Source organism: Salvelinus sp. IW2-2015, linkage group LG15 (genome assembly GCF_002910315.2).
Source record: "Salvelinus sp. IW2-2015 linkage group LG15, ASM291031v2, whole genome shotgun sequence".
NCBI lineage: Eukaryota > Metazoa > Chordata > Actinopteri > Salmoniformes > Salmonidae > Salvelinus > Salvelinus sp. IW2-2015.
In genome coordinates, this window is record NC_036855.1 from 52,075,030 (window position 1) to 52,099,577 (window position 24,548).

A 24,548-nucleotide genomic window follows, 5' to 3' on the forward strand; every position below is an offset into this window, starting at 1 on the left:
TCGTGCTAGGGCAAAACCAAAAACCTTTGCGTCCCCGTAACTGAGTTTGGGAAACACTGCAGTGATATAGTAGGTTCCTAGGGGATGTAATGACTATAAATGCCACCAGCGTCATTACAATACAACTGACTGAGGTCAATGAAACTACAGCAACCACTGGGGATCAACCATTGTCCCGTATCCATGTTTGAGCAGGAGGACAGTATGTCTAGAGTGTACATCTCCACGTACATATATCTGCCCAGCCTGCATTCCTCTAGCACAGTCCTTCCCAGACTGTGGCCCCACAGCTAGCCTGTAAAGGGCATGATTTTGTTTCATTTTTAAGGAACTCAATCCGGCTTTCAACCGACCTCTTATTGTTGTAATAGTAAAATGCACATGGTGCAATTTCTAAATTGGGTAGTGCATCATCAGTTCCTCTTGTCCTGTCAATCATTGCAGACCATAGAGAGCTATTTATAACTTTTCAGAAATGTATAGATCATGTCAGTTCACATTTCTTAGCTAGGTTTCTTAGCCCATTGATTTTGTTGTCATGTTTGAGTCACTGAAATATCACATGAACACATAAGACAGGAAAATGTGGAGAATTCCAGGAAATTTACTTCAAAACTGCAAAATGTTCCCTGCACCGCACACCATAACAAAATCTGTAGAATTGCATTTTCTCTTCGCCAACAAGAGGAATCTGAACAGTTTGTGTCATGAACAGTGCTTGTGCCAATATAAAGTGCGCAGGGGGAGGGGGCACGGGATGTTCTCCAATGCTGGAAAGGGGGCCTGAGTAAAAGAGTTTGGGAACCACTGCTCTACCACACATCACCTAGGCCTATCCCTCCTGCTAGTGTTGGTATTCCAGACAGCCAGGCTCTGTTGACCTAATCTGTTCTCATCAAGCTGGGTAAACAGTAGTCATTAGTCTGCTGGACTCATTAACCACCTGTTTCTAATTATCACCAATCATGCCTCATCTGGGATGCCTCTGGCTCTGCCTTCACTGCAGTGGTGGGATCGAGATAGAACATGGCTGACATGTTGGCAAAATTGATGGAAGCTTCAACCTTTTAAGTTTAAGTTTTAAGTTAATTTCCTGCAATTCTGCACATCTTGCCATGGGCATAGAGAAAATGTTTTTGTTTTATAACTAATTTCATGCAATTCTACACATTTTGCCATGTGTGGAGGCAAATGTTTGCAGTTTTTAATATGATATTTGATGATCAATGGGACCCAGGCCGGTTGGTAATTCGACCATGCTTACTACAAGTTTAGATAGCTGGCCGCTAAACTAACTTACCAATAAATAAAAAACATGTCATGGGGTAATTCTGATGCACAACCAAATCTCCAAATTGCATCTTGGGTATTCTATTATTCTAAGTTCAGACCCCGACTGAGTTCCCCCCAAAAAATAATTATAATTGGTCCGCTGGCCTACAAAAGTGGGCCCCCGCCAGTTGCCCATCCCTGTTCTAGAATGTAGAACTCACTACTCTGAAAAGACTCAAAGAGAAGGGTCCAGATAGCCCTACATCATATCTCAATGGTCTGTCATATTGTCATGCAATGGGCTTTTAACCTGATATGTCCCTACATTCTTATGTGGTTGTGGACAGGGTTTGTGGTAAGGCTTTGCACGAGCCCAAACTCACCAAGAGGAAAAGCAAACAAATAGTGGGAAGAGAGGAGGTCAGACCTTTGATGGCCCTCTGGAGGTTGGCTTGTTTGCCCTAGTCTGTTTCCAGTAAACATGATGCTTGAGTGTGTGGGGTGTGGAGTGTCAACACCAGTGTGTGTGTGTGTTTGTGTACTCTATTAGCATAGAACCACAGAACAAACCCCAGGGACAATGCCTAGGACGGTGCCATGCCTTGATCACCGTAATTATCTTTCTGATTGCATTTTATTATGATGTTGTAAAACATGCTATTTTTATTATTCACAAAAACATGTTTCTCCCGCTGCCCTTCAGGTAGAATAACAGTTCTCCATTCCATTCTATACCGTGCCATTCCGCAGTGTGAGCAGGATTCCTCAGTCAAGACTTGCATGCCCCGGGGAGAGCTAATTACCCTTATCTGAAATGACCATCACCAGGATGCATCAGCAGGAGTCTTCATTTAATCTTAGCATTAACTAGCCTGGCCTGATGAGTGTGGAAGAGGGAGACATCAGTTGGTGCTTAWGGTCGGGAAGACCCTCGGGTCAGAAAACACACAATGCCGGCACCTTCCAACTGATTGCAACAGTCAGGTAATTATATAACTTCAAGATAGTTAAATAAAGGTTKAATAAAAAATACAAATAAAAGATTAAATTGTAGCTGTAGCTATCCAAGAGATATTTTACCTAATGCATAAAAACAACAAGGGCGGGTCTTGTCTAAAATTTGTTTTACACATTTGAGAGAATAATTTCCAGCCATGCTAAACACATATTTCATAATTTATATAAAGTTCACTGAGATTTCTTTATTTAGCTAAAAGCACAAATATAAAATGCATCCCATGTTTCCCCCCTGTACAGCTTTCTTTTTATAAATTGCATTAAAATCCTATTTACATTGCAAGGCAGGTAAGCAAAAGAAACAGCTTTCATGACAAATATACGAATAAAAACTAGTCCTTTTTTGTAGACAGACTTAACATGAACAAAACGCTTAGCAACGTAATCTTTCAAACTCACTTTTAAAGTAACAGATGCAGGGAGAGAGGCATTTGTTCAGTGGTTTGAGTGCAAAAACATACAAAATTTGACAACATAGGACTAATCAGAATTGATAGAGCACTAACAATATTGTCCCTTTTGAGTCCCTGCCATTCACACAGAAATACGTGATAGCCAGTAAAGGCCCTGTTTATTTTGGATTGGCACAAGCCTGGTCGGACGCAGGGTCCAATGGTGTGTGAGGGGTGAAGGGTCATCAGCTGAGATGCAGGTGAGGGTGCTGGTGGAGTTGGGTGACCAGCTCCTCCTCTGTAGGCTCTTGAATTTGTTCTCTGGAAGGTACAGTGTAGTTTTAAAGACAGGACACGAAACTGTGTCAAGAGACACACAACGAGTTGAAGCGAAGCACGCTCATGCGAGCGGCTGCTGTAGTCCACAACGTGCATTTAGGGACGGGCATTAAGGGTTGCTCTTCTGACTTGTCCCTGCTAAACATATCAACCACACCGTCAGCAAATATTTTAGCGACATGCGTTTAGTTAAGCCATTAAAGAGGTAGGCGGATGTTTTTGCTACCAATTATATTAGTGATGGGGWAAAAATTGATACAGTTACATATCGCAATATTATTTGTGACGATATTATATCGATACTTTGACTAGTAACGATTTTTACAAAAAAAATGCGAGTCGGCTGTACCTGCACCTAAACACCTAAAGCTGTACCTGCGCCTATCCTATAAATAGTGAGCCAACATGTTTTCAACGCTTTCATTTCCATGACTGATCAAGGCTCTCTCTTGTCACTCTGCAGCAGACATGGTGAGCAATATGTTTGGAATATCGAATCGCGAACAAAATTGCAGTATCGCAATAAAATCGTGAGAATCGCAATACATATCATGTCGGCATCTAAGTATTGTGATAATATCATATCGTGAGGTCCCTGGTAATTCCCAGCCCTAAATGATATAATTAATTATCTGCAAGCTAGGTCATGAAAAAATACTTGCCCTTTAAGAGTTTGCTATCAGAAAGCTCACCAGACACAATTGCCCAGATAAAAGCATTTCCGAAGATTTTTGGGAAAAGTGATACAGTAGTGAAATGTGAGTAGCCAAAGAGCATGGTTTTAGGCAGTGCCTTTTGATGCTAAATGACGTACAGCCAAAACATTTGACTGCATTCACAGAGAACTGGCAGAACCGCTGACAGTGAGGGCATCCCAGTTTGTGACTGGGATAGGCCTAAAACCAACACCAAATAGTAGGAATATGCAACCGCCCAGACAACAAACAGAAGCAAAAAGCCAGAGCGGAGTTAAAAAAGCAACCTACCTGAACATGAGCTGGACAGTGGTCTCATAGCCTGTTCGCTCAACGTCCGCCACTGAACATGTGACACTTCGGTCCCACTTATAGATGAAGTTCTTTCACATAAAACGGAAGATTCATTGAGCTTACATCTTTTCAGAAAACATCTTGCACTTAAACTACAGTAAGTACAGATCAGGCCAGCATAAGTTCATACATACCTCCAAGATGAGAGCCACAAACAAGTTGACCCACATGACAGAGGAGGTAAGCCACCAGGAGACAAAATAGACCTTGGACCACCTGGGAGGAGAGAAGAAACCTGATCAACTGTTTACATGGACACATCCCCATTACCCATAATCACTGTTTTACAAACGGAGCCCCATGCACAATTAACTTGTCTTCATCCTCTTTAAGCAGGGCAAATAACGAACGTGAACTATGGCCCCACTCCTACATGTATTTTCACTGTTACTAGCCTTGTTCCTGAGTTGAGTACAAAAGCTTATTTAACCAACCAAACATTTGCAATTTTTCGGGAACAACTGGAATTAGATAAATATTATGAAGTGGGAGCTCACTAAAGTAAGGCATGGCCCAAAATGAAAAGGACTGATGTGCTTCAGCGTCAACTGCTGCCCTCTAGTGGATAGGGAAACGAATTGAAGCGTCTGACAGTTGGATCATAAAACTCATGTACGGATTTGTATTATTGTTGGCTTACTCTGTGGTGTATCTGGTGTAGGCATCCATAAACACCTGCCAGTTATTCACCACCATGATGTTGTAAAGGAGGACGAGGGAAGACTGAGCAAAACCGAGGGAGAGGAGAAAGAAAACACAGGTTAGTGTCCACTCTCTCTCTCTCAACATTTAGACACAATTTAAAGATTCATTTGATTGATCAGGACTGAAATGTCAACATACCCACCATGGTATTTTACGGGTGTCTTTTAAAAGTTACTTCAGTGCATTATCCCCTTGAGAGGTTACCCCCACAACACTAGCCTTCTCAGTCAGAGCCAGTACAGATGAGGCACAGATAGAATGCCAACCATGTGTTTTACAGTTTCATTCCCTCCAAAGTCTATTCTCATTAAACCGGTCTCTTACAACAGTAGAGCGAATATTCGCCTTGAGCTAAACCTCCCCTGTGTTCTCTGCCTATGATTCTACTTCACGGGCTGGCAGAGCGAGAGACAAGAGAAGGGCACCCACAGCAAAGTCGTCAAAGTTGTTTGGCCAGTAGCCCAGCTGCTCGTAGGAACCACACTCCATGGTGAAGTTAATGGTGATGTTCTCCATACTGGAATTGGACATCACACTGTAATGAATACGTACAAAATAACTTCCAATTACCTCACACAGTAAACACATTAAAACAGCCATATTAGCTACTGTATGAGGCCATTGCTACTTTTGATGTTTGTGAATAGTGTACAAGCTTTCAAATACATAATTGTCAAACTGTACCTCATCTTCCCTGGAGCTGTGATGGCTCCCTGGAACAGCCAGATGCCAAGGACAGCAAACACATAGAACACCACCTAAAGAACAAACAGGATGTTAGCTGTGATAGGGAATCCATGATGTCCAGCAAATAGACGCCTAGTGTATGGATATGCATTTAAAATGACTAGCTGGATGAGAGAACGAAAGAGAAAAAAACAGTGTCATTGTGTCACTCACCACTAGTATTCCTGCAAAAGCTCGGAGGTTTTTCACCAGGTCAACCAAAGTACTCGCTACAAGGGCCATCAGCTAAAAGAGGCATTAAAACACAAGGATGACTATTTATATATTGTAATACCAACATGCATAACCAGAGATGATAAAGACATTGGCTGTACCGGCATGAATTTACAACAATACAACTCTATTGACATAGAGTACACCAAAATAGAGCAAAAGTCAAGCAATAAACCATTTCCACCACTAGGTGGAGCAAAATACAACATATACAATGGTCTTATCACATATATTGAAAATGATGGCACTAATACTACCCAGCGGCACCACTTCCTCACCTTGATATCAGGGATGATTCGGAGGAAGCGGACGACGATGAGCATATTGACCAGACGCACCATTTCCCACAGAGACATCAGACCACGCGACGCTGGGTTCCTGGGACAACCACACAACACAAAGGTGTATTCAATCTCACAGTGTTACTTAGTTTCTTATCTATTATCATTCATAGCATTTTAWTCAGTAACTCTCTTCCTCTGCTATGTTTATCACTATGTAACATATCTTCATGTCCATGTTTCTGTTGCTGTTTTAGACCATCCCCATGTACCTGTGTGTGAGTGTGTGTGTAAACAAAGTACCTCTTTCATCACTATTGTAACTCTATATACAAATGAGCACCATCCTTCAAGACAATTTCATTATACAGAATGCATTTGTTGAGTGAGAAATATGACCGAAGTGAAGACACCAACCATTTAGGAAATGGAAGCCTGTAGGTGGCAAAAATGGTGATCTGAAGGACCTGTAAAAAATAAAAATAAAATACTTTCAGTTATATTACCAAGACAGAAATATGCTTAAAGGGGCAGTATGTAGCTTTTTGGGGCGACCCGACCAGATTCACATAGAAATGTGAGTTATAGATTTGAGAAGCGGTAGACCCATTCTATGTGCGCTTTTTCTATGCTCCCCGTTAAGTTACGTTTTAGCGTCTTTTTTCTTTCGGTTTTGTACACCAGCTTCAAACAGCTGAAAAAAACAATATATTTGGTTATTGAAAATATATTTCAGAGCAGTTTAGATTGTACAATGATTCTCTACACACACTATACATTGTCAAACTGAAATTAGGAGAAGCATTGAAATTGTAGAGTGATTTCTACATATTGCACCTTTAATATGTTTCCTGTCATTTACAGAATATCTTACCAGAAGGCAAACTGTGAGAAGTCCATCAAATATGTTGTTTCTGTATGACAGGTAGCCTTTCCACCCAAAGGCTAATATCTTTAGACTCATCTCCATCAGGTAGTATAGAATAAAGAAACAGTTAATAACTTCCATGTAGTAGTCATCCCGCTCTGCAATGGACTTCTCGGAATCAAGCACCAGTATGGTCTGCAACACACCGAGAGAAACAGAGAGACCAAACAAGTTGAGCCTCGGTCTAATATGCTGGACAAACAAACAACAGGTCCTGGACTTACACAGATGCACATGACATTGGCCAGGGCCACGGCGTTGCCCACTATCATTACATAGTAGTGGCTGAAAACCAACTGAAGCCTCTGGAGGAGTGGAGAGTTGTACTCTGGCTTTGGAGGGTGCTGCAGGAGAAAGACAATGAAGACTCGTCAAATCATACAGGAGCAATCTAGCTATCATTTAGACAAGTAAAATAAGCCAGTTTAGAACCAACAATGAAGTTCATCCAAAACAGTAACATTGATCTGGTGAAGAAGCACAGAGTAGTTAATGAGATGTGGCTCCACCTCTTTGATGCGGTCCTTGTCCAGCTCATCAAAAAGACTCCGGAAGGCCTCCCACTGGATGAAGCCATCTGACAACTGCTGCACTCTCTACAGGAAGAGAGATAGAGAGAGAGAGAGAGAGAGAGAGAGAGAGAGAGAGAGAGAGAGAGAGAGAGAGAGAGAGAGAGAGAGAGAGAGAGAGAGAGAGAGAGAGAGAGAGAGACAGGGAAACAGGCACATTCAAAGGGAGTTATATTCAAATGTTTATCCACATGTTCTAAAGATTTGCACTGTAGTCTTTTCTCACCTTGATGATGGCTTGTCTGTAGTAGGACTTCATTTGTACCCTCGCCATGACCTGCAAAGATGCATCCACCCGCACACGCTCTCTGGAAGGGACAAGATGTAAGGCCATTCAGTGTGTGTGTGTCTTTGTGTGAGTAGGGCTTAAGGATAAGAGAATAGGCAGTCTTACACATGCTCCTCTGAGTGTGTAGCGTCGTGACCCCGCCCCTGGCAGGACATGACCTCAAAGGCAGCTCTGATGCCAAGTCTCCTCCTTAGGATGGATGCCTGGACAGACATCTGCCACAAGAGAACAGTTTCATCATGATATTCTATGGGGTTTACACTGTACCTTAAAATGCACTGATATTTAAATCATATCAGTCCAGTGCCAGTCTTAAACTCACCAGCAGGTATCCCCTGAACTGGTTGTAAATGATGGCAGTTAGTAAGTTCATCAAGAAGTAGGTTCCTGGAAGCAGTAAATAGGACAAATTAACAACAGACTGTGTTACCACTCAATCTGTTTCATATTTTCCTTGTCCCTGAACAGCTCATTTGGTGGCTAGCTCTTACCAAAACCACTAAAGAGAATGAAGAAGATGGAGTATCCTCGGTTTAAGGAATAGGCCGGAATCATCACTGTTAAAAACATGAAGACAGCTTTAGGTGGAGTAGACAGCTGTATATTGTGCAGCAGAAAATATATGTTTAATTCACTATGACCTACACAGTGAACTTACCATCAGGGTTATTGGCTGTAGTGAGGAGCACCAAGAGAGAGGAGAGAGATGTGGGCAAGTCTCTGAAGTAGGTCTCCCACTCCCCGTTGCGCTTTGGGTTCTAGGGACAAAACAGAGGTAATACGGAGATACTTAACTCCCTTATAACAACAATGTTAAATGGACATCTATTGTGCTTCATCCTGGTCATGTGGGGTGAGTTTCTGTACAGGTCTCTATTCAGGCAGGTGTAATACTACACATCTACAAGCTCTGTTAAAGCCTGTACCACCGAGTGAATAAAACAGTAGTGAGGTAAGGTAAAAAGGCACGTTCAGGCTTGAGAACTGGGCGTCAACAGTACAGCCAGCAGGGTGTAACAGAACGTACCTCTCCTTTCGCAAAGAGCAACATGCCAATCATGGTGAAGAGGCAGAGGTGGAGGGCCAGGAGCAGGATAACACTGGGAGGTAAGAGAGAGAGAGGAGTGGTGCATTAGACACACACCTCTGCAATGACAGTCAAGCCTACATACAGGCATCCATCCTAAGGAGGAGAAGTAGATTAGGGTGCCCTCTGCGGGTCTCACATGTACTGAAACAAGAGTGAATCATGTATCAGTATATAACCCTAAATATAGGAGTTATAGCAGTTTTAGGGAACTATGTATGTGATAACAGAAGTGAGAGTATTTTGAGGTTGATGATCATTGTAAAGCTGTGAAGTGAAGATATGAGATTGAACAAAGTGTTGGTGTTTAACACAAATACCTGGCTATCTCTGGGAGAGTCCTCTTGATGCACTTTAATGTTTTCTTCATCAGGGAGGAGTTTTGAAGGAGGAAGAAGGGCCGAATGAGTCTCCTAACTCGTAAGTTCTGACATCGAACAACAAAGGGAAAGAGCAATATTCCATTTGAGTCTTTGTATTGTAAACCATGCCTTTATCAACTGTCAAGAGACATGTTACAGAGGATGTATAAACCAATATCTTGAATATGATCTCACCTGATCACAATACATGCTCAACGTCAATGTCCAATCAATTACAGATGCTGAGATGGCCAAGATGTAGACCTGTCTCTTATACACATCTAGATGTGTATAAGAGACAGGTATAAACCAATATCTTGAATATGATCTCACCTGATCACAATACATGCTCAACGTCAATGTCCAATCAATTACAGATGCTGAGATGGCCAAGATGTAGACAATCAACCACTTGCATTTCCGAAACTCGTCCCAGCCAATCAAATAGCTCTAAGGACAATAGATTAAGCTCGAGCCATATATATATATTTATTGCAAATAAATACACAAAATTGATGTTTATGTACTTTGAGATTTCTTGTTGCCCATCTACTCTCTTCCCCGTTGACATTGTCAGAAACATGGCCTGATGGTTACCTTGGTAGTGAGGTCAATGGCAAAGATTATGAGGCAGACAATCTCTATGCCCTCTGTCAGGCCACAGGGGGGCTCCCAGGGGGGAGGTCTGAAGCGAGGGTCTGATGTGTAGGAGAAGGACGAGGGCCTCTCGATGAAAGCCAGCATCAAGACGACCGCAATAGTCAGGCCCAGCCCCCTGAGCAACACAGACAGTCATTTAACAATGACACAAAACCTGTGAGAGGGTTTCAAACTGAGAACGGGAAGGCTGATGGTTGGCTTCACCGTCATAAAGTGCTCTTTTCACTAGACTTAACCACAGAGGAAGCTAAGACAGGACAGAGTTAAGTCACCAATGCTGATGACAATACTGAATACTGCACATTGCAGTGAGATGCAGTGCAGAAAGGATATAATGATTGACTTCAGAGGATAGGACAAATATAAGAATAGAAACATGCAGAACAATCCAGAACAATATACTTTGACTCATCACGACAGTAGCGGCTTACCATTGCCATAACCTGGAGTAGTACCACCTGTACAGACGTAATGAGTTTGCATCCACTCTATGATTGATGGATCGGTACTGTAGAACAAGAAACACATTTCATTGTTTTAAACAGCAGTTTAGGGACAGTTCATAATCAACACAAGTCATACAAATAATATATTTCAATCAGTTACAGCGAGAGTTCATACAAAGGATATATATGTTTCACCTGTATGGCGTCCTCAATAAACACAACAGCTTGCTGGAGGTAGAGATCCTCATCAGCTGTGTAAGAGGAGAGGGAAATGATTAAGCAAGTGATGTAAAACAATAGTTTTTCTCAAGCAAATGAAGTCATACTTTGTGTTGATTCAAAAGAAAACATTGAAAACAAACCTATCGACCTATCTGTAGTTTTTCTCAAGCAGATTAATAATAACCACAACCAAAACCTTGCATCTCATGCTCACCTTTTATCAGTGGCCACTGATTATACAACAAAAACAGACTGTTCCACAGAGGTCAAAGTCTGAGCACATATCCTAATCCTACGATAGGCCTGTGTGCATGTGTTTGCAATAAAGTTCAATACATGTCTGAATTCATCTTAATCTTTCAAATATTCCAATTGAATTTTAACCAAGTCTGGATGGATAGTGTGCTTCAAACATCCCTCGCCAAGTCAGGTTAAATTAGCTACCGATTCCAGGCATTTTTCCACAGACCTGATCACACATCTAAATGTCAATTGAACTCTCTTTCACTTACTGGACTGTCACTTCAATTCAATTATTATTTTCAGTTTGGGTCTACAATAATATATCAAATTCATACAGCTATTCTGATCTGTGTCAAGAAGCCATATTATCTCCTGGATTTGTCTTTGTCCCCATTTGTCCCCCTACAAATTAGTGAATTTGGCTATTTCAGCCACACCCGTTGCTGACGGGTGTTTAAAATCGAGCACACCGCCATGCAATCTCCATAGACAAACATTGGTAGTAGAAAGGCCCGTACTGAAGAGCTCAGTGACTTTCAATGTGGCACCATCATAGGATGCCACCTTTCCAACAAGTCTGTTTGTCAAATTTCTGCCCTGCTAGAGCTTCCCCGGTCAACTACATGGCGTTATTATGAAGTGGAAACGTCTAGGAGCAACAACGGCTCAGCKGCAAAGTAGTAGGCCACACAAGCTCACAGAACGCMACTGGCAAGTGCTGAAGTGCATAAAAATGGTCTTTCCTCGGTTGCAACACTCACTACCGAGTTCCAAACTGCCTCTGGAAGCCACGTCAGCACAAGAACTGTTCGTCGGGAGTTTCATGAAATGGGTTTCCATGGCTGAGCAGCCACACACAAGCCTAAGTTCACCATGCACAATGCCAAGTTTTGGCTGGAGTGGTGTAAAGCTTGCTGCCATTGGACTCTGGAGCAGTGGAAATGTGTTCTCTGGAGTGATGAATCACACTTCACCATCTGGCAGTCCGACGGATGAATCTGGGTGTGGCAGATGCCAGGAGAACGCTACCTACCCGAATGCATAGTGCCAACTGTAAAGTTTGGTGGAAGAGGAAGAATGGTAGGGAAATCTTAACGCTATAGCATACAATGACATGCTAGACAATTCTGTGGTTCCAACTTTGTAGAAACAGTTTGGGGAAGGCCCTTTCCTGTTTCAGCATGACAATGCCCCTGTGCACAAAGCGAGGTCCATACAGAAATGGTTTGTCGAGATCAGTGTGGAATAACTTGACTGGCCTGCACAGAGCCCTGACCTCAACCCCATCGAACACTTTTGGGATTAATTGGAACGCTGACTCTGAGACAGGCCTAATCTTTGCCCGACCTCACTAATGCTCTTGTGGCTGAATGGAAGCAAGTCCCTGCAGCAATGTTCCAACCTATAGTGGAAAGCCTTCCCAGAAGAGTGGAGGCTGTTATTGCAGCAAATGAGGGACCAACTCCAAATGAATGCCTATGATATTAGAAAGAGATGTTTGACAAGCAGGTGTCCACATACTTTTGGCAATGTAGTCTATTTTATTACATGACTGCCTTTCAAAAGCTTTGTGTGGGGTGTAAAGTAGAGCTGCACATCATCAGTAAAACGGGACGTTTGAAAAGGGCAGAGTAATCTAGGGCAGGGCCATCCTTGTTCAACAGGATATAACACAATGTGGAGCTTGGCATTTCAACCTGGCTTCAGGGCAATTCATAGGATTTGGGCTGTTTATTGTTTCCCTCCATTTAGTATGACAAGAATGATAGGCTTCATTCAAATTCTCAACATACAGCTGAACCGTTTACCCAGAATCCCACTGCCTCTGCAATGTCACTCCACTGGTCTAACTTTTAAAGGTACATTTTCCAGTCATAATACATGGTCACATGCATGTTTGATAGTGTTTCCCTTTTCAGGTGACTATTATTTTCTTCCCATATTTTGAAAGAACATGTCCTGCCCATAGAGCAATTGTTATTAACCCAGACTGGATGACTCATATTAGACTTTGTTTCCCTCCACACTACCACTGCTGACTACAACCACATTATGTGTCATCACTCATCATGGCTGTCTCTGACAAGGGCAACTTTTCTCAAAATTAGTCCACAATATGCTGCCAAAGAACACTTCCTGTCACCAAGCATCTTAAAGATTTTTTTATAAACACATTGTGGACCACTCAAATAGAGTTTTGAGACATTAAAAACAATTGGTAACACTTTACTTGTAGCATAGCGTCATAACACCTTACAACAAGGTCATAACACATAGTTATTTGTTTATTATTTGTTTTATGGCTGGTTATGACACCTACATAAGAGTGTTAAAACCCACAAAACCTACCACACAAGACAAACCACTCCATTCAAGCATAGCCTACTTGTAAATAGTATGTTTTATAACATTTCCTGAAATTGACCATTTTATTACCATGGCAATTGCACATACATTGATATCAAACATGTGCCTACCCCAATGCTCTGTTGCTGATGACTTGCATGATTTCAAGAGCAGGACAGCATTTGTGACTTATGACTGATATATGGTGATGTATGTGATAGGCCTCTAGACAGTATGAAATTCTATATATAATAATATATATATAAATATATACAGTGGTGTCCGAAATTATTGACAACCTTGATAAAATGAGCAAAAATTACTGTATAAAATAAATAATTTAAATACTGAGCTACATTGTATTCTCAACAAATGGGGAAATTATATTATTTTATACTAATACAATGGCTCAGAAAAATATCTTGTTTAACAAGTAATACCTTTTTTCTCAAAAAGGTAGGGGTAAAAATGATTGACACCCCTGTTTTCAATACCTTTTAATACCTCACCTTGCGGGATAATAGCTGTAGTACTACTGTTGCCTATAACGTTACGATGCATGGGTGGATAGTTACCTAGTAGTTGTGCACACCAACATATGTAGTGATTAACAAACACTAGCTAGGTACTGTAGTTAGCTAGCTACATGAATAGTTGATAGCTAACGTTAGCTATATGTTATGAAAACATTGAGAAAATAAGATTCTAAAGTGTTTGACAATGTGTGAATTCGTTAGCTATTGGTATGTAGCCTTAGATTTTAGTGTGTCTTTCTTTAGCTGTATTACCCCAGTGTTGCATACTCTACTCTGATTTCTGTTCTTTACTTATATTTTTCAGAGAAAGTAGCTAGCTCATGCATCTGTWTCCATTGTGGAGGTTAAGGCTTTGGAGGGAGGCTGCCATAAAAAAACGTGGGAGTCTAACTTCCTGTGAGTGACCTCAAAGACAAATGTCCGGGCCTGTTTCAGCCCACTCGCGTCAAATTACAGTTGAATGACAATAGACAATAATTAATGTAAGGATTAATCATTATTCTTTGTCTTGACCTGAGATACTCATCACAGCATCAGTCACAAATCTCTCTGTTTCTTTCTCTCACAGATTGAGAAGGAATTCAGAAGGATTACTACAACCATCCCGGCTTCAGTCCACCTTCATGGAGAAGCTGGATCATTACAAGACTTGTCCTTGTTAAGATGAGAGGTGCTGCCAGGAGATACAGAGCATCCTGGAAGTGCTACGGGGTATGCGCTCACGGTAGTCACATTACAGTCAATAATTACATTTGGTGACAATTTGGTTGACCGTAGTATACAACCATTTTAATTCCATCTCATGTCAGTGTAACACCGTCCAGACAAGAGACTGGGTGATCAGTGGCCTGATCGTATACTTCGGCGAAAGGGTAGAGGATCGTATCATATGTCACATGTCACAACAGGTCTAAGTATGTGTAATGACAGCGTTGTGAAAATATTATGTCAGTTATGACATAAAATGGTTATGACCGTGTTATAACATGTTAGGAAGCTATGCTTCAAGGCGAAAGGGTAGAGGACCGTATCATATGTCACATGTCACAACAGGTCTAAGTATGTGTAATGACAGCGTTGTGAAAATATTATGATAGATTATGTCAGTTATGACAAAATGGTTATGACCGTGTTATAACATGTTAGGAAGCTATGCTTCAAATATTGTGAACTACTGAAACGCTTACCCCCTTCGACACAGCAATACTCTGCAGCAACCGAGTAGGACAGACGTCTTGTCTTTGGGGATCCCTTTTCAAGGTGATCATTGTTGTCAGGGTGGGAGCCGTAGTTAATGCTTCCAGTCAGCAGTGGTTCCGATTCCATCTAGTATATTTGACCAAACTAAGCGAGTGTTAACTTGTTTATGCGGCGCCTGTAACTCAGATAAAACAAACTGAACCTCCGCCAAGTGTAAATGGACAGTTTTAGTGAAGAAAATGAGAACTATACTGGAACTGTCAGAGAGACAGAAAACATGTTATGCTGTCAAAAACGTGTAAATTCGTTAAATCCATAGTTTTATATTTACAGACAGTTTCTCCACTTACGACTGTACGGGAAATCTGTTTTTAGCAAACGAACTAGCTAGCCTACTCCTCCCTGTGTTCTCAAGTATCACTTTTCACCAGCTGGTGACTCACCGCGCCACTGAGCTATATCGCGCGTAACTCAAGAGTAGCCTGTCCCCAAAGTAGCTCTTCATTTAAAACAATGGTAGRCTACTTAAGGTCTAGTGGTAGTTTACTCTCTATTTTGTTAGTCAGCAGCTTTCTACGCGCCAATAAAAGGGGTGCGTAGAAGACGTTTCACACTTACTCGTTTTCGGTTTGCCACTTCCTTGGTAGTAAATGTTACCACTTAAGACTCATGTAATACACATCATTGATAACAGTACAAAACAAGATAAAACGTGTTTAATAGTAAAGCTGTACATCACTATTTCAATAAACAAGTGTATTGTATTTGAACCTGAGAGAATAGACTGTTGTGAATATTTTTAACAAGACATTGTTACTCCTTTTGACCTCCAGTTTAAGCTGGCCTAGAGCATGTAGAACGACAACATAATTAATGCACATCATGCTGAACCACTGACACAAAATACTCATTTTGAATACCCTTAATTGTTAGAGTCTATAATATCAATCAATAACCTAGGTCTATTTTCAGAAATTAGAATACTGTACCGTAAGAAGGCATTGTGTGTACAGTAAGAGTGTTTGGAGTTGCACTACAGTGTTTATTGTCACAGTTCAGATGAGTTCTTTGGGATTTTGCTCTGGCATTGGGAGGAGCCTTAGTCGTGGTAGTCATTCCCAACCTCCATCTTGGACACCTGTGTATGAAATAACAATATTTATTTATTTTATTGAACCTTTATTTAATTAGGCAAGTCAGTTAAGAACAAATTCTTATTTACAATGACGGCCTACCAAAATGCCTCCTGCGGGGACGATTAAAAAAAATAAAAAATAAAATTATATATATTATACACATACACACTACKGTTCAAAAGTTTGGGTGTTTTGAAACAAAAGACAGATTTTTGTCCATTAAAATAACATAAAATTGATCAGAAATACAGTGTTGACATTGTTAATGTTGGAAATTACTATTGTAGCTGYAAAGGTCAGATTTTTTATGGAATATCTACATAGGCGTACAGAGGCCCATTATCAGCAACCACAGTCTGTACCCGCAAAACACCAGTCTCAACGTCAACAGTGAAAAGGCGATTCTGGGATGCTGGCCTTTTAGGCAGAGTTGCAAAGTAAAAGCCATATATCAGACTGGCCAATAAAAATAAAAGATTAAGATGGGCAAAAGAACACAGACACTGGACAGAGGAACTCTGCCTTAGGAGGCCAGCATCCCGGAGTCGCCTCTTCACTGTTGATGTTGAGACTGGTGTTTTGCGGGTACTATTTAATGAAGCTGCCAGTTTAGGACTTGTGAGGCGTCTGTTTCTCAAACTAGACACTCTAATGTACTTGTCCTCTTGCTCAGTTGTGCACCGGCGCCTCCCACACCTCTTTCTATTCTGGTTAGAGACAGTTTGCGCTGTTCTGTGAAGGGAGTAGTACACAGCGTTATACGAGATCTTCAGTTTCTTGGCKATTTCTGACATGGAATAGCCTTCATTTCTCAGAACAAGAATAGACTGACGAGTTTCAGAAGAAAGGTCTTTGTTTCTGGTCATTTTGAGCCTGTAATTGAACCCACAAATGCTGATGCTCCAGATACTCAACTAGTCTAAAGAAGGCCAGTTTTCAGCTGTGCTAACATAATTGCAAAATGGTTTTCTAATGATCAATTGGCTTTTTAAAATGATAAACTTGGATTAGCTAACACAACATGCCATTGGAACACAGGAGTGATGGTTGCTAATAATGGGCCTCTGTATGCCTATGTAGGTATTCCATTAAAAATCTGCAGCTTCCAGCTACAATAGTCATTTACAACATTAACAATGTCTACACTGTATTTCTGATCAATTTCATGTTATTTTAATGGACAATTTCCCCCCCCTATTTTCTTCCACAAACAAGGACATTTCTAAGTGARCCCAAACTTTTGAACAGCAGTTTATATACAGTGGCAAGAAAAAGTATGTGAACCCTTTTGAAATACCTGGATTTCTGCATAAATAAGTCATKAAATTTGATCTGATCTTCAGTTAGGTCACAACAATAGACGAACACCATCTGCTTCAACTAATAACACAAACAAGTATACGTTTTAATGTSTTTATTGAAAACACTGTAAATATTTACAGTGCAGGGTAGAAAAGGTATGTGAACCCTTGGATTTAATAACTGGTTGACCCTCCTTTGGCAGCAATAACCTCAACCAAACATTTTCTGAAGTTGCGGATCAGACCTGRACAACGGTCAGGCGGAATTTTGGACCATTTCTTCTTCACAAAACTGTTTCAGTTCAACAATATTCTTGGGATGTCTGGTGTGAACTGCCCTCTTGAGGTCATGCCATAGCATTTCAAATCGGGATGAGGTCAAAACTCCAGAAGGTGTATTTTCTTCTGTTGAAGCCATTCTGTTGATTTACTTCTGTGTTTTGGGTCGTTGTCCRGCTGCATCACCCAACTTCTGTTGAGCTTCAATTGGCGGACAAATAGCCTAACATTCTCCTGCAAAATGTCTTGATAAACTTGGGAATTCATCTTTCCATCGATGATAGCAAGCTGTCCAGGCCCTGAGGCAGCCCCAAACCATGATGCTCCCTCCACCATACTTTACAGTTGGGATGAGGTTTTGATGTTGGTGTGCTGTGCCTTTTTTTCTCCACACATAGTGTTGTGTGTTCCTTCCAAARAACTCAACTGTATTTTCATCTGTCCACAGAATATTTTGCCAGTAGCACTGGGGAACATCCAGGTGCACTTTTGCAAACTTCAGACGTGCAGCAATGTTGTTTTTTTGGACAGCATTGGCTTCTTCCATGGTGTCCTCCCATGAACTTCATTCTTGTTTAGTGTTTTAGGTATCGTAGACTCGTCAGAGATGTTAGCATGTTCCAGAGATTTCTGTAAGTCTTTAGCTGACACTAGGATACTTCTTAACCTCATTGAGCAGTCTGCGCTGTGCTCTTGCAGTCATCTTTGCAGGACGGCCACTTCTAGGGAGAGTAGCAACAGTGCTGAACTTTCTCCATTTATATACAATTTGTCTTACCATGGACTGATGAACATCAAGGCTTTTAGAGATACGTTTGTAACCCTGTCCAGCTTTATGCAAGTCAACATATCTTAATCTTAGGTCTTCTGAGATATATTTTGTTTGAGGCATAGTTCACACCAGGCAATGCTTCTTGTGAATAGCAAACTCACATTTTGTGATTATTTTTTAGAGGGCAAGGCAGCTCTAACCAACATCTCCAATCTCATCTCATTGAATGGGCTCCAGGTTAGCGGACTCCAGACTCCAATTAGCTTTTGGAGAAGTCATTAGCCTAGGGGTTCACATACTTTTTACAACTTACACTGTGAATGTTTAAATTATGTATTCAATATAGACAAGAAAAATACAATAWMTTMTGTGTWATTAGTTTAAGCACACTATGTTTGTCTATTGTTGTGACTTAGATGAAGATCKGATCAAATTTGAWGACCAATTTTMGAAGAAATCCAGGTAATTCCAAAGGGTTCACATACTTTTTCTTGKCACTGTATATACATTTTGGACAAAACACACATCACGACAAGACAACACTACATAAAGYGAGACCTAAGACAACAACATAGCAAGGCAGCAACACATGACAACACAACATAGTAGCAGCACAAAACATGGTACAAACATTATTGGGCACAGACAACAGCACAACGGGCAAGAAYGCAGAGACAACAATACATCARGCAAAGCAGCCARAACTGTCTGTAAGAGTGTCCATGATTGAGTCTTTGAATGAAGAGATTGAGATAAAGCTGTCCAYTTTGAGTGTTTGTTGCAGCTCATTCCAGTCGCTWGCTGCAGTGAACTGAAAAMASYAGCGACCCAGGGATMTGTGTGCTTTTGGGACCTTTAACAGTGACTGGCAGAACAGGTGTTGTATGTGGAGGATGAGGGCTGCAGTAGATTTCTCAGATAGGGGGGAGTGAGGCCTAAGAGGGTTTTATAAATACGCATCAACCAGTGGGTCTTGCAACGGGTATACAGAGATGACCAGTTTACAGAGGAGTATAGAGTGCAGTGATGTGTCCTATAAGGAGCATTGGTGGCAAATCTGATGGCCGAATGGTAAAGAACATCTAGCCGCTCGAGAGCCCCCTTACCTGCCGATCTATAAATGATGTCTCCGTAAACTAGCATGGGTAGYATGGTCATCTGAATCAGGGTTAGTTTGGCTGTCTGGTGTGAAAGAGGAGCGATTGATATGTGCTGAGAGAAGGACAGTGTACCYTCTAGCCATACTCCCAAGTACARGTATGAGGTGARTACRTCAAGCTCTAAACCCTCAGAGYTAGTAATAACACCTGTGGGAGGAGGGGCATTCTTCTTACCAAACCACATGACCTTTGTTTTGGAGGTGTTCAGAACAAGGTTAAGGGTAGAGAAAGTTTGTTGGACACTAAGAAAGCTTTGTTGTAGAGCGTTTAACACAAAATCCAGGGAGGGGCCAGCTGAGTATAAGACTGTATCATCTGCATATAAATGGATGAGAGAGCTTCCTACTTCCTGACCTATGTTGTTGATGTAAATTAAGAAGAGCGTGGGGCCTAGGATCGAGCCTTGGGGTACTCCCTTGGTGACAGGCAGTGTAACTTACCATGTTCAGTGGACATTCACAATTCTTGTGAGATTAAATGAAATCCGAAAAAGCCGTTGAGGGAACAACCAAATGTGAGAGATCCACAGTAAAAAAATCCTGAGTGGCGCAGGYGTCTAAGGCACCGCATCGCAGTGCTAGAGTTGTCACTACAGACCTAGGTTCTATCCCGGGCTGTATCACAACCGGACGTGATTGGGAGTCCCATAGGGTTGCGCACAATTGGCKCAGCGTCGTCCGGATTAGGGGAGGGTTTGACCGGGGGTAGGCCGTCATTGTAAATAAGAATTTGTTCTTAACTGACTTGCCCAGTTAAATAAAGGTCAAATAAAACAAAATGTCATGTTGACTGTCAGATCCCCACCTGATTATCAATGGCTCTGAACTGCCAGGACCAGCGAGTGTTGTAGAGGAATGGCCTGAGGTCAAAGCGGTTGTCATCGCAGCCATAGCTCTCAGCGTGGTAGGATGGTGTCACAGTTGTCATTTTGTGTCTGTTCACAGAATACATCTGGAAAAAGTGTTTCACTTTGGCCGCCACCTGAAATGTCAAATGGTCAGAAGAAGTGTTATTCTCAAATCATACAATTAGATAGCATACACCGAGTGTACAAAACATTATGAACACTTCTTTCCATGACCGACTAACCAGGGGAATCCAAGTGAAAGCTATGATCCCTTATTGATGTCACTTGTTAAATCCACTTCAATCAGTGTAGATGTAGGGTAAGACACAGATTAAAGAAGGACCTTTAATCCTTAAGACAATTGAGACATGGATTGTGTATGTGTGCCATTCAGAGGGTGAATTGGCAAGAGAAAATATTTCAGTGCCTTTGAACAGGGTATGGTAGTAGGTGCCAGGCGCACCGGTTTGTGTCAAGAACTGTAACGCTSCTGGGTTTTTCACGCTCAACAGTTTCCCATGTGTATCAAGAATTGTCCACCACCCAAAGGACATCCAGCCAACTTGACACTACTGTGGGAAGCATTGGAGTCAACATGGGCCAGCATCCCCGTGGAGCGCTTTCGACACTCAATTAGGAAGGTGTTCTTAATGTTTTGTCCACTCAGTGTAAACATGACTGTGTGAAACAGAACACTATCATTGAGATTTTTCCTAATTTTACATGGCAGACATCTAATAGTATGAAAATAGTAAAAGGTGTGCGATACAGGGGTGTAGAGTGACCTGTAGAGGGGAGAGGGCCTCCCTCCATGTGTGGATGAGTTTGCAGAACATGCTGTACGGGCCACACTTGGAGATCTTCCTGAGCCGGCCAATCACAGACAGCTCCGAGTATGTCATCCCCATATCAGACTAATGAGAGGGGGACACAGAGAGAGCAAGAGAGAGGACGACAGCAAGGGATAAGGAGGAGGTCAGATTACACCATAACTGAACAAACCATGTGCGCAGATGACATCCCTGAAGAGACATTAATTTTCCAAGCTTGTGAGGTGGTATATATAGACAGGGGAAGTTGAGTCACACAGTCACAGAAGAAAAACATGGTGGGACAATAACAACAGTAGTCAAGCTGAATAGAGCTGAGGGTTTATGGTATGACTTTCACCTGTAAGTCTGAAATGTCAACTTTTCTTAATACGTATACAGAACGGTCAATCATAGCAGTGTGTGCACAGTATGTGAGGAAAATAAATAAATAGAAAGAAAAATAAGTTGTCACTTCATATGTGGTTGGCCCACACGCACAACGATCAACATAATCAGAGGGCCCAAGGCCACATCTGGCTCTACTTGAGGTGACATGCTGACTCGTTACCTCATCAGTCTGCGACACCTGGCCGTCCGTCAGGGGCTCCAGCTCTGCAGTGGGAGGTGCAGCCATGATACTACAGAGGACATAAAGACAGTTGCCAACATGGTGAGTCTCCTGACATTATACTGACTGTTTTGTATTGTCCCAGAGAAGAAGACGGGTTTGCAGAGCAGCGTGCTTCACCTTTTGAGGGCGGTGAGCTGGAACTGTTCGACACAGTACTGCAGGAAGCTTTTTAGGTCTGTCTTACTGATGCCCCCAATGGGATTGATGTCAGCACTGGAGCAGTCATACTTAGTGAAGTAGCCAGTGAGGCTGCAGAATAGAGGGGTATTGAGGTGAAGGTCAAATACAGAGAGGGGTCTATACAAAGAGGGATCATACACTTTTTGTACTTTTCTGTTGGACTGAAGCAGACAGCACATAGTAAAAAAAACAATTTAATAAAGAAACATTGACATTCTCTAGTACTCACTAACCTCTCATCCACATTGGCTGAGCCAAGGACTAGGAGGCCACCAGGTTTCCCCTCTGCCCACTGACTGAGCTGAGCAAAGAGATAGGCCAGAATCATCCTGATTCGGGCCTGGAAGGGACAGGATAGTGGATAAGGGTTTCATACAATTCACACACCACACAATTGCTTACTCAGATCAGACCGTTTAACTGGTACATGATAGTGTGAGGATTGTGGTGAGCATGTGTGAAAATGCAAGTAAATGGTGCGATTAAAGAGAAATACAAGCGAGGGGAAAAGCTCTGCTCATCTCAGAAACKATTTTTTGGGTTCATTTTGCAATAACGGGTTTCTGCTTTGTTGAAGTGTTTCAGGTAACACCTGAACAATGTACTGGAGTACTCCTTGACACTCAACCCACCTGCACATTCTGTAGGGCAAGGTTTTCTCTTGTGCTTCCACCGTTAGCACGGAACTGGGGACACTTTCCCGTAACCATGGAGAAGATTCCCAGCATGCCTTTCACTGCCATGTCGATGTTGAGGTTCATGTGTGAGCTGAATAAACAAGATAAATACAAAGCAGAAAAAAATACTTTTGAAGAAAAGCATAAGGTGAGATTTAGAACAGATGCGAGTCTCATTGTGTTCTAATTTGTTATTCTGTAACCTGCCCAACTATGATGGGGCCAGTGATGCTCACCTGCCAACCTGAGAMGCCAGCTCTTTGGCCCTGTTACGGGTTCCTTCTGAGGAGTTCTCACTGGCCATGTAGCAGGTGGTAAAGATGCGTCCGCACAGCTCCCGTGMGTCCCGGGGGGTGTAGGACACATCATTCACTACCCGTTGAACATCCTCCAGCACCTGGGTGTCTGATACAGGGAGAGGGAGGGAAGAAGCTGAAGCTGTAGCTGTCAGAAGCTGTAGTGACAAACTCTGAATGCAATGTCAAACTTTAAAATAGGAGCCATGTGCTTTTGTGGGACACAACAAAACACTATGGGCCTGTACAGTATCCAGTCCAGTACTCACTGCCATCTCTGACTGCCTGGCAGACCAGRACACACATGGAGTAGACAATGCAGGCTGTAGAGGAACTGTCCACACCACCACTGAGAGGCAGGAGGAAACCAGCCTGGAGCAGGGAATAACAGGAGTGTTTATGGATAGAGATAGACAGACAATATAAATATTCAGTACATTTTGTATATTTGTATATTTAGTACAAATATTCAGTAATAAGCAGGTACGCATAAGCACATTTACACATCATTTAAACCAAATATAGCACTACTCACCTGACCACTTCTCCTCAGGTAGTCCCAAAGCCAACATGCTGGCCCCAGGCTGAAGACACCAAAGACAAGAACACAGAAACACGCATGTGCATGTATTTGACATGGGTCAAATTGCAGGTTAGAATGAAGGCCCTGTGCTGTTTGTCACATGAAGGGAAGGGTATATATGTGTACACTGTAAACTGTAAAGAGGTGGGCAGTCACATGATCTGGAAAGTAGCTTWAAAAAAAAAAGGTTTCTCTAGTTTTAACTTCTCTCAGACAGGGATTGGCTCCACCAAAGACAGGCAGCTCAGTTTCAGACACAAAGGGAGCAGTCAGGGTAAATGAATGTCACACGCCAAGCTCCTGAATCCAATGTGTGGCAATATAGTAGGCTGCTATCYCTGTCTGTTTCCAATGATTCCATGGTGAAAAAAACGAAATACAGGGAGACACAGTCAAAAATAGCTACTATTTATTATGGGAAGCATTTAAGCACACAACACTCTTGTGATCACAGTCTTTGTCAGGGGGTACCATACCTAATCTCCTCCTCAGGGGTGTGGAACTGCCACTCAATGGGCTGGTGAGTGGGGAGGTAGACATCTTCACAATCAGACAGGGAGAAGTCCACTTTGACTCGATGGCACGGCTTGTGCTCATACTCCTGGACACAGTGGAGCAGAGGACATATCAGCAAACCATGTGACATTTAAAATGTAACCGGCATGCTATTTTGAGTCTGAGTCAATAACTGAAGGGACTCTCTCTGTGTACCCAGTATAGGGAGGAAAGACGACACCGGACAGAGACAGAGCCTTGGGTTGAGGAGTTGAACAGGATTACCTCTGGTTCCCCTTGTGTGGCTAGTTTCACTTGGGGAGTAATGCGTTTCTGAATCACACCTACCATTTCTGAGAAGTAAAAAGTTCCCTGTTTTGAAGAGAGATGTCAGCTCACCACGTGTGGGTGGCAATGCTCTCCTCTGTAGCTGCGGACATCCTCCAGATCCAGAATGGCAGTCACAACCTCCTGCA

At 42.1% G+C, this 24,548-nt stretch overlaps 2 protein-coding genes across 4 annotated transcripts in view; both read right to left on the reverse strand.

Annotated features, from left to right (window-relative positions):
- Positions 1 to 2,440: 2,440 nt before the first annotated feature.
- Positions 2,441 to 15,454, reverse strand: tpcn2 (two pore segment channel 2). 2 transcript variants are annotated; one of them, XM_024001802.2, is made up of 24 exons: positions 14,891 to 15,454; positions 10,552 to 10,607; positions 10,342 to 10,418; positions 9,848 to 10,025; positions 9,584 to 9,700; positions 9,209 to 9,315; positions 8,829 to 8,901; positions 8,460 to 8,559; positions 8,293 to 8,358; positions 8,124 to 8,188; positions 7,907 to 8,016; positions 7,739 to 7,820; positions 7,453 to 7,539; positions 7,168 to 7,287; positions 6,890 to 7,078; positions 6,433 to 6,482; positions 6,013 to 6,112; positions 5,675 to 5,746; positions 5,459 to 5,532; positions 5,204 to 5,309; positions 4,710 to 4,792; positions 4,204 to 4,285; positions 4,007 to 4,098; positions 2,441 to 3,002 (listed from the first exon to the last, which is right to left on the reverse strand). In XM_024001802.2, exons 1-24 carry the CDS (start codon positions 15,027 to 15,029, stop codon positions 2,927 to 2,929), a joined length of 2,301 nt encoding a protein of 766 aa, XP_023857570.1. In that variant the 5' UTR covers positions 15,030 to 15,454; the 3' UTR covers positions 2,441 to 2,926. The 2 variants fall into 2 exon arrangements, with proteins under 2 accessions (XP_023857570.1, XP_023857571.2); XM_024001803.2 differs by lacking the exons at positions 9,584 to 9,700; positions 9,848 to 10,025; positions 10,342 to 10,418; positions 10,552 to 10,607; positions 14,891 to 15,454 and adding an exon at positions 9,446 to 9,509.
- Positions 15,455 to 15,604: 150 nt separating this feature from the next.
- nadsyn1 (NAD synthetase 1) overlaps positions 15,605 to 24,548 on the reverse strand; it is a 137,043-nt gene continuing 128,099 nt past the window's right edge. For both annotated transcript variants that reach the window (XM_024001807.2, XM_070447267.1), the window contains 12 exons: positions 24,472 to 24,543; positions 24,054 to 24,178; positions 23,530 to 23,578; positions 23,264 to 23,366; positions 22,935 to 23,103; positions 22,654 to 22,789; positions 22,255 to 22,361; positions 21,959 to 22,090; positions 21,779 to 21,848; positions 21,184 to 21,312; positions 20,356 to 20,532; positions 15,605 to 16,041 (listed from right to left, as the gene is read on the reverse strand). In XM_024001807.2, the coding sequence (XP_023857575.2) occupies positions 16,003 to 16,041; positions 20,356 to 20,532; positions 21,184 to 21,312; positions 21,779 to 21,848; positions 21,959 to 22,090; positions 22,255 to 22,361; positions 22,654 to 22,789; positions 22,935 to 23,103; positions 23,264 to 23,366; positions 23,530 to 23,578; positions 24,054 to 24,178; positions 24,472 to 24,543 (1,308 nt within the window). In that variant the 3' untranslated portion in view covers positions 15,605 to 16,002. The remainder of the gene's footprint in view (positions 16,042 to 20,355; positions 20,533 to 21,183; positions 21,313 to 21,778; positions 21,849 to 21,958; positions 22,091 to 22,254; positions 22,362 to 22,653; positions 22,790 to 22,934; positions 23,104 to 23,263; positions 23,367 to 23,529; positions 23,579 to 24,053; positions 24,179 to 24,471; positions 24,544 to 24,548) is intronic.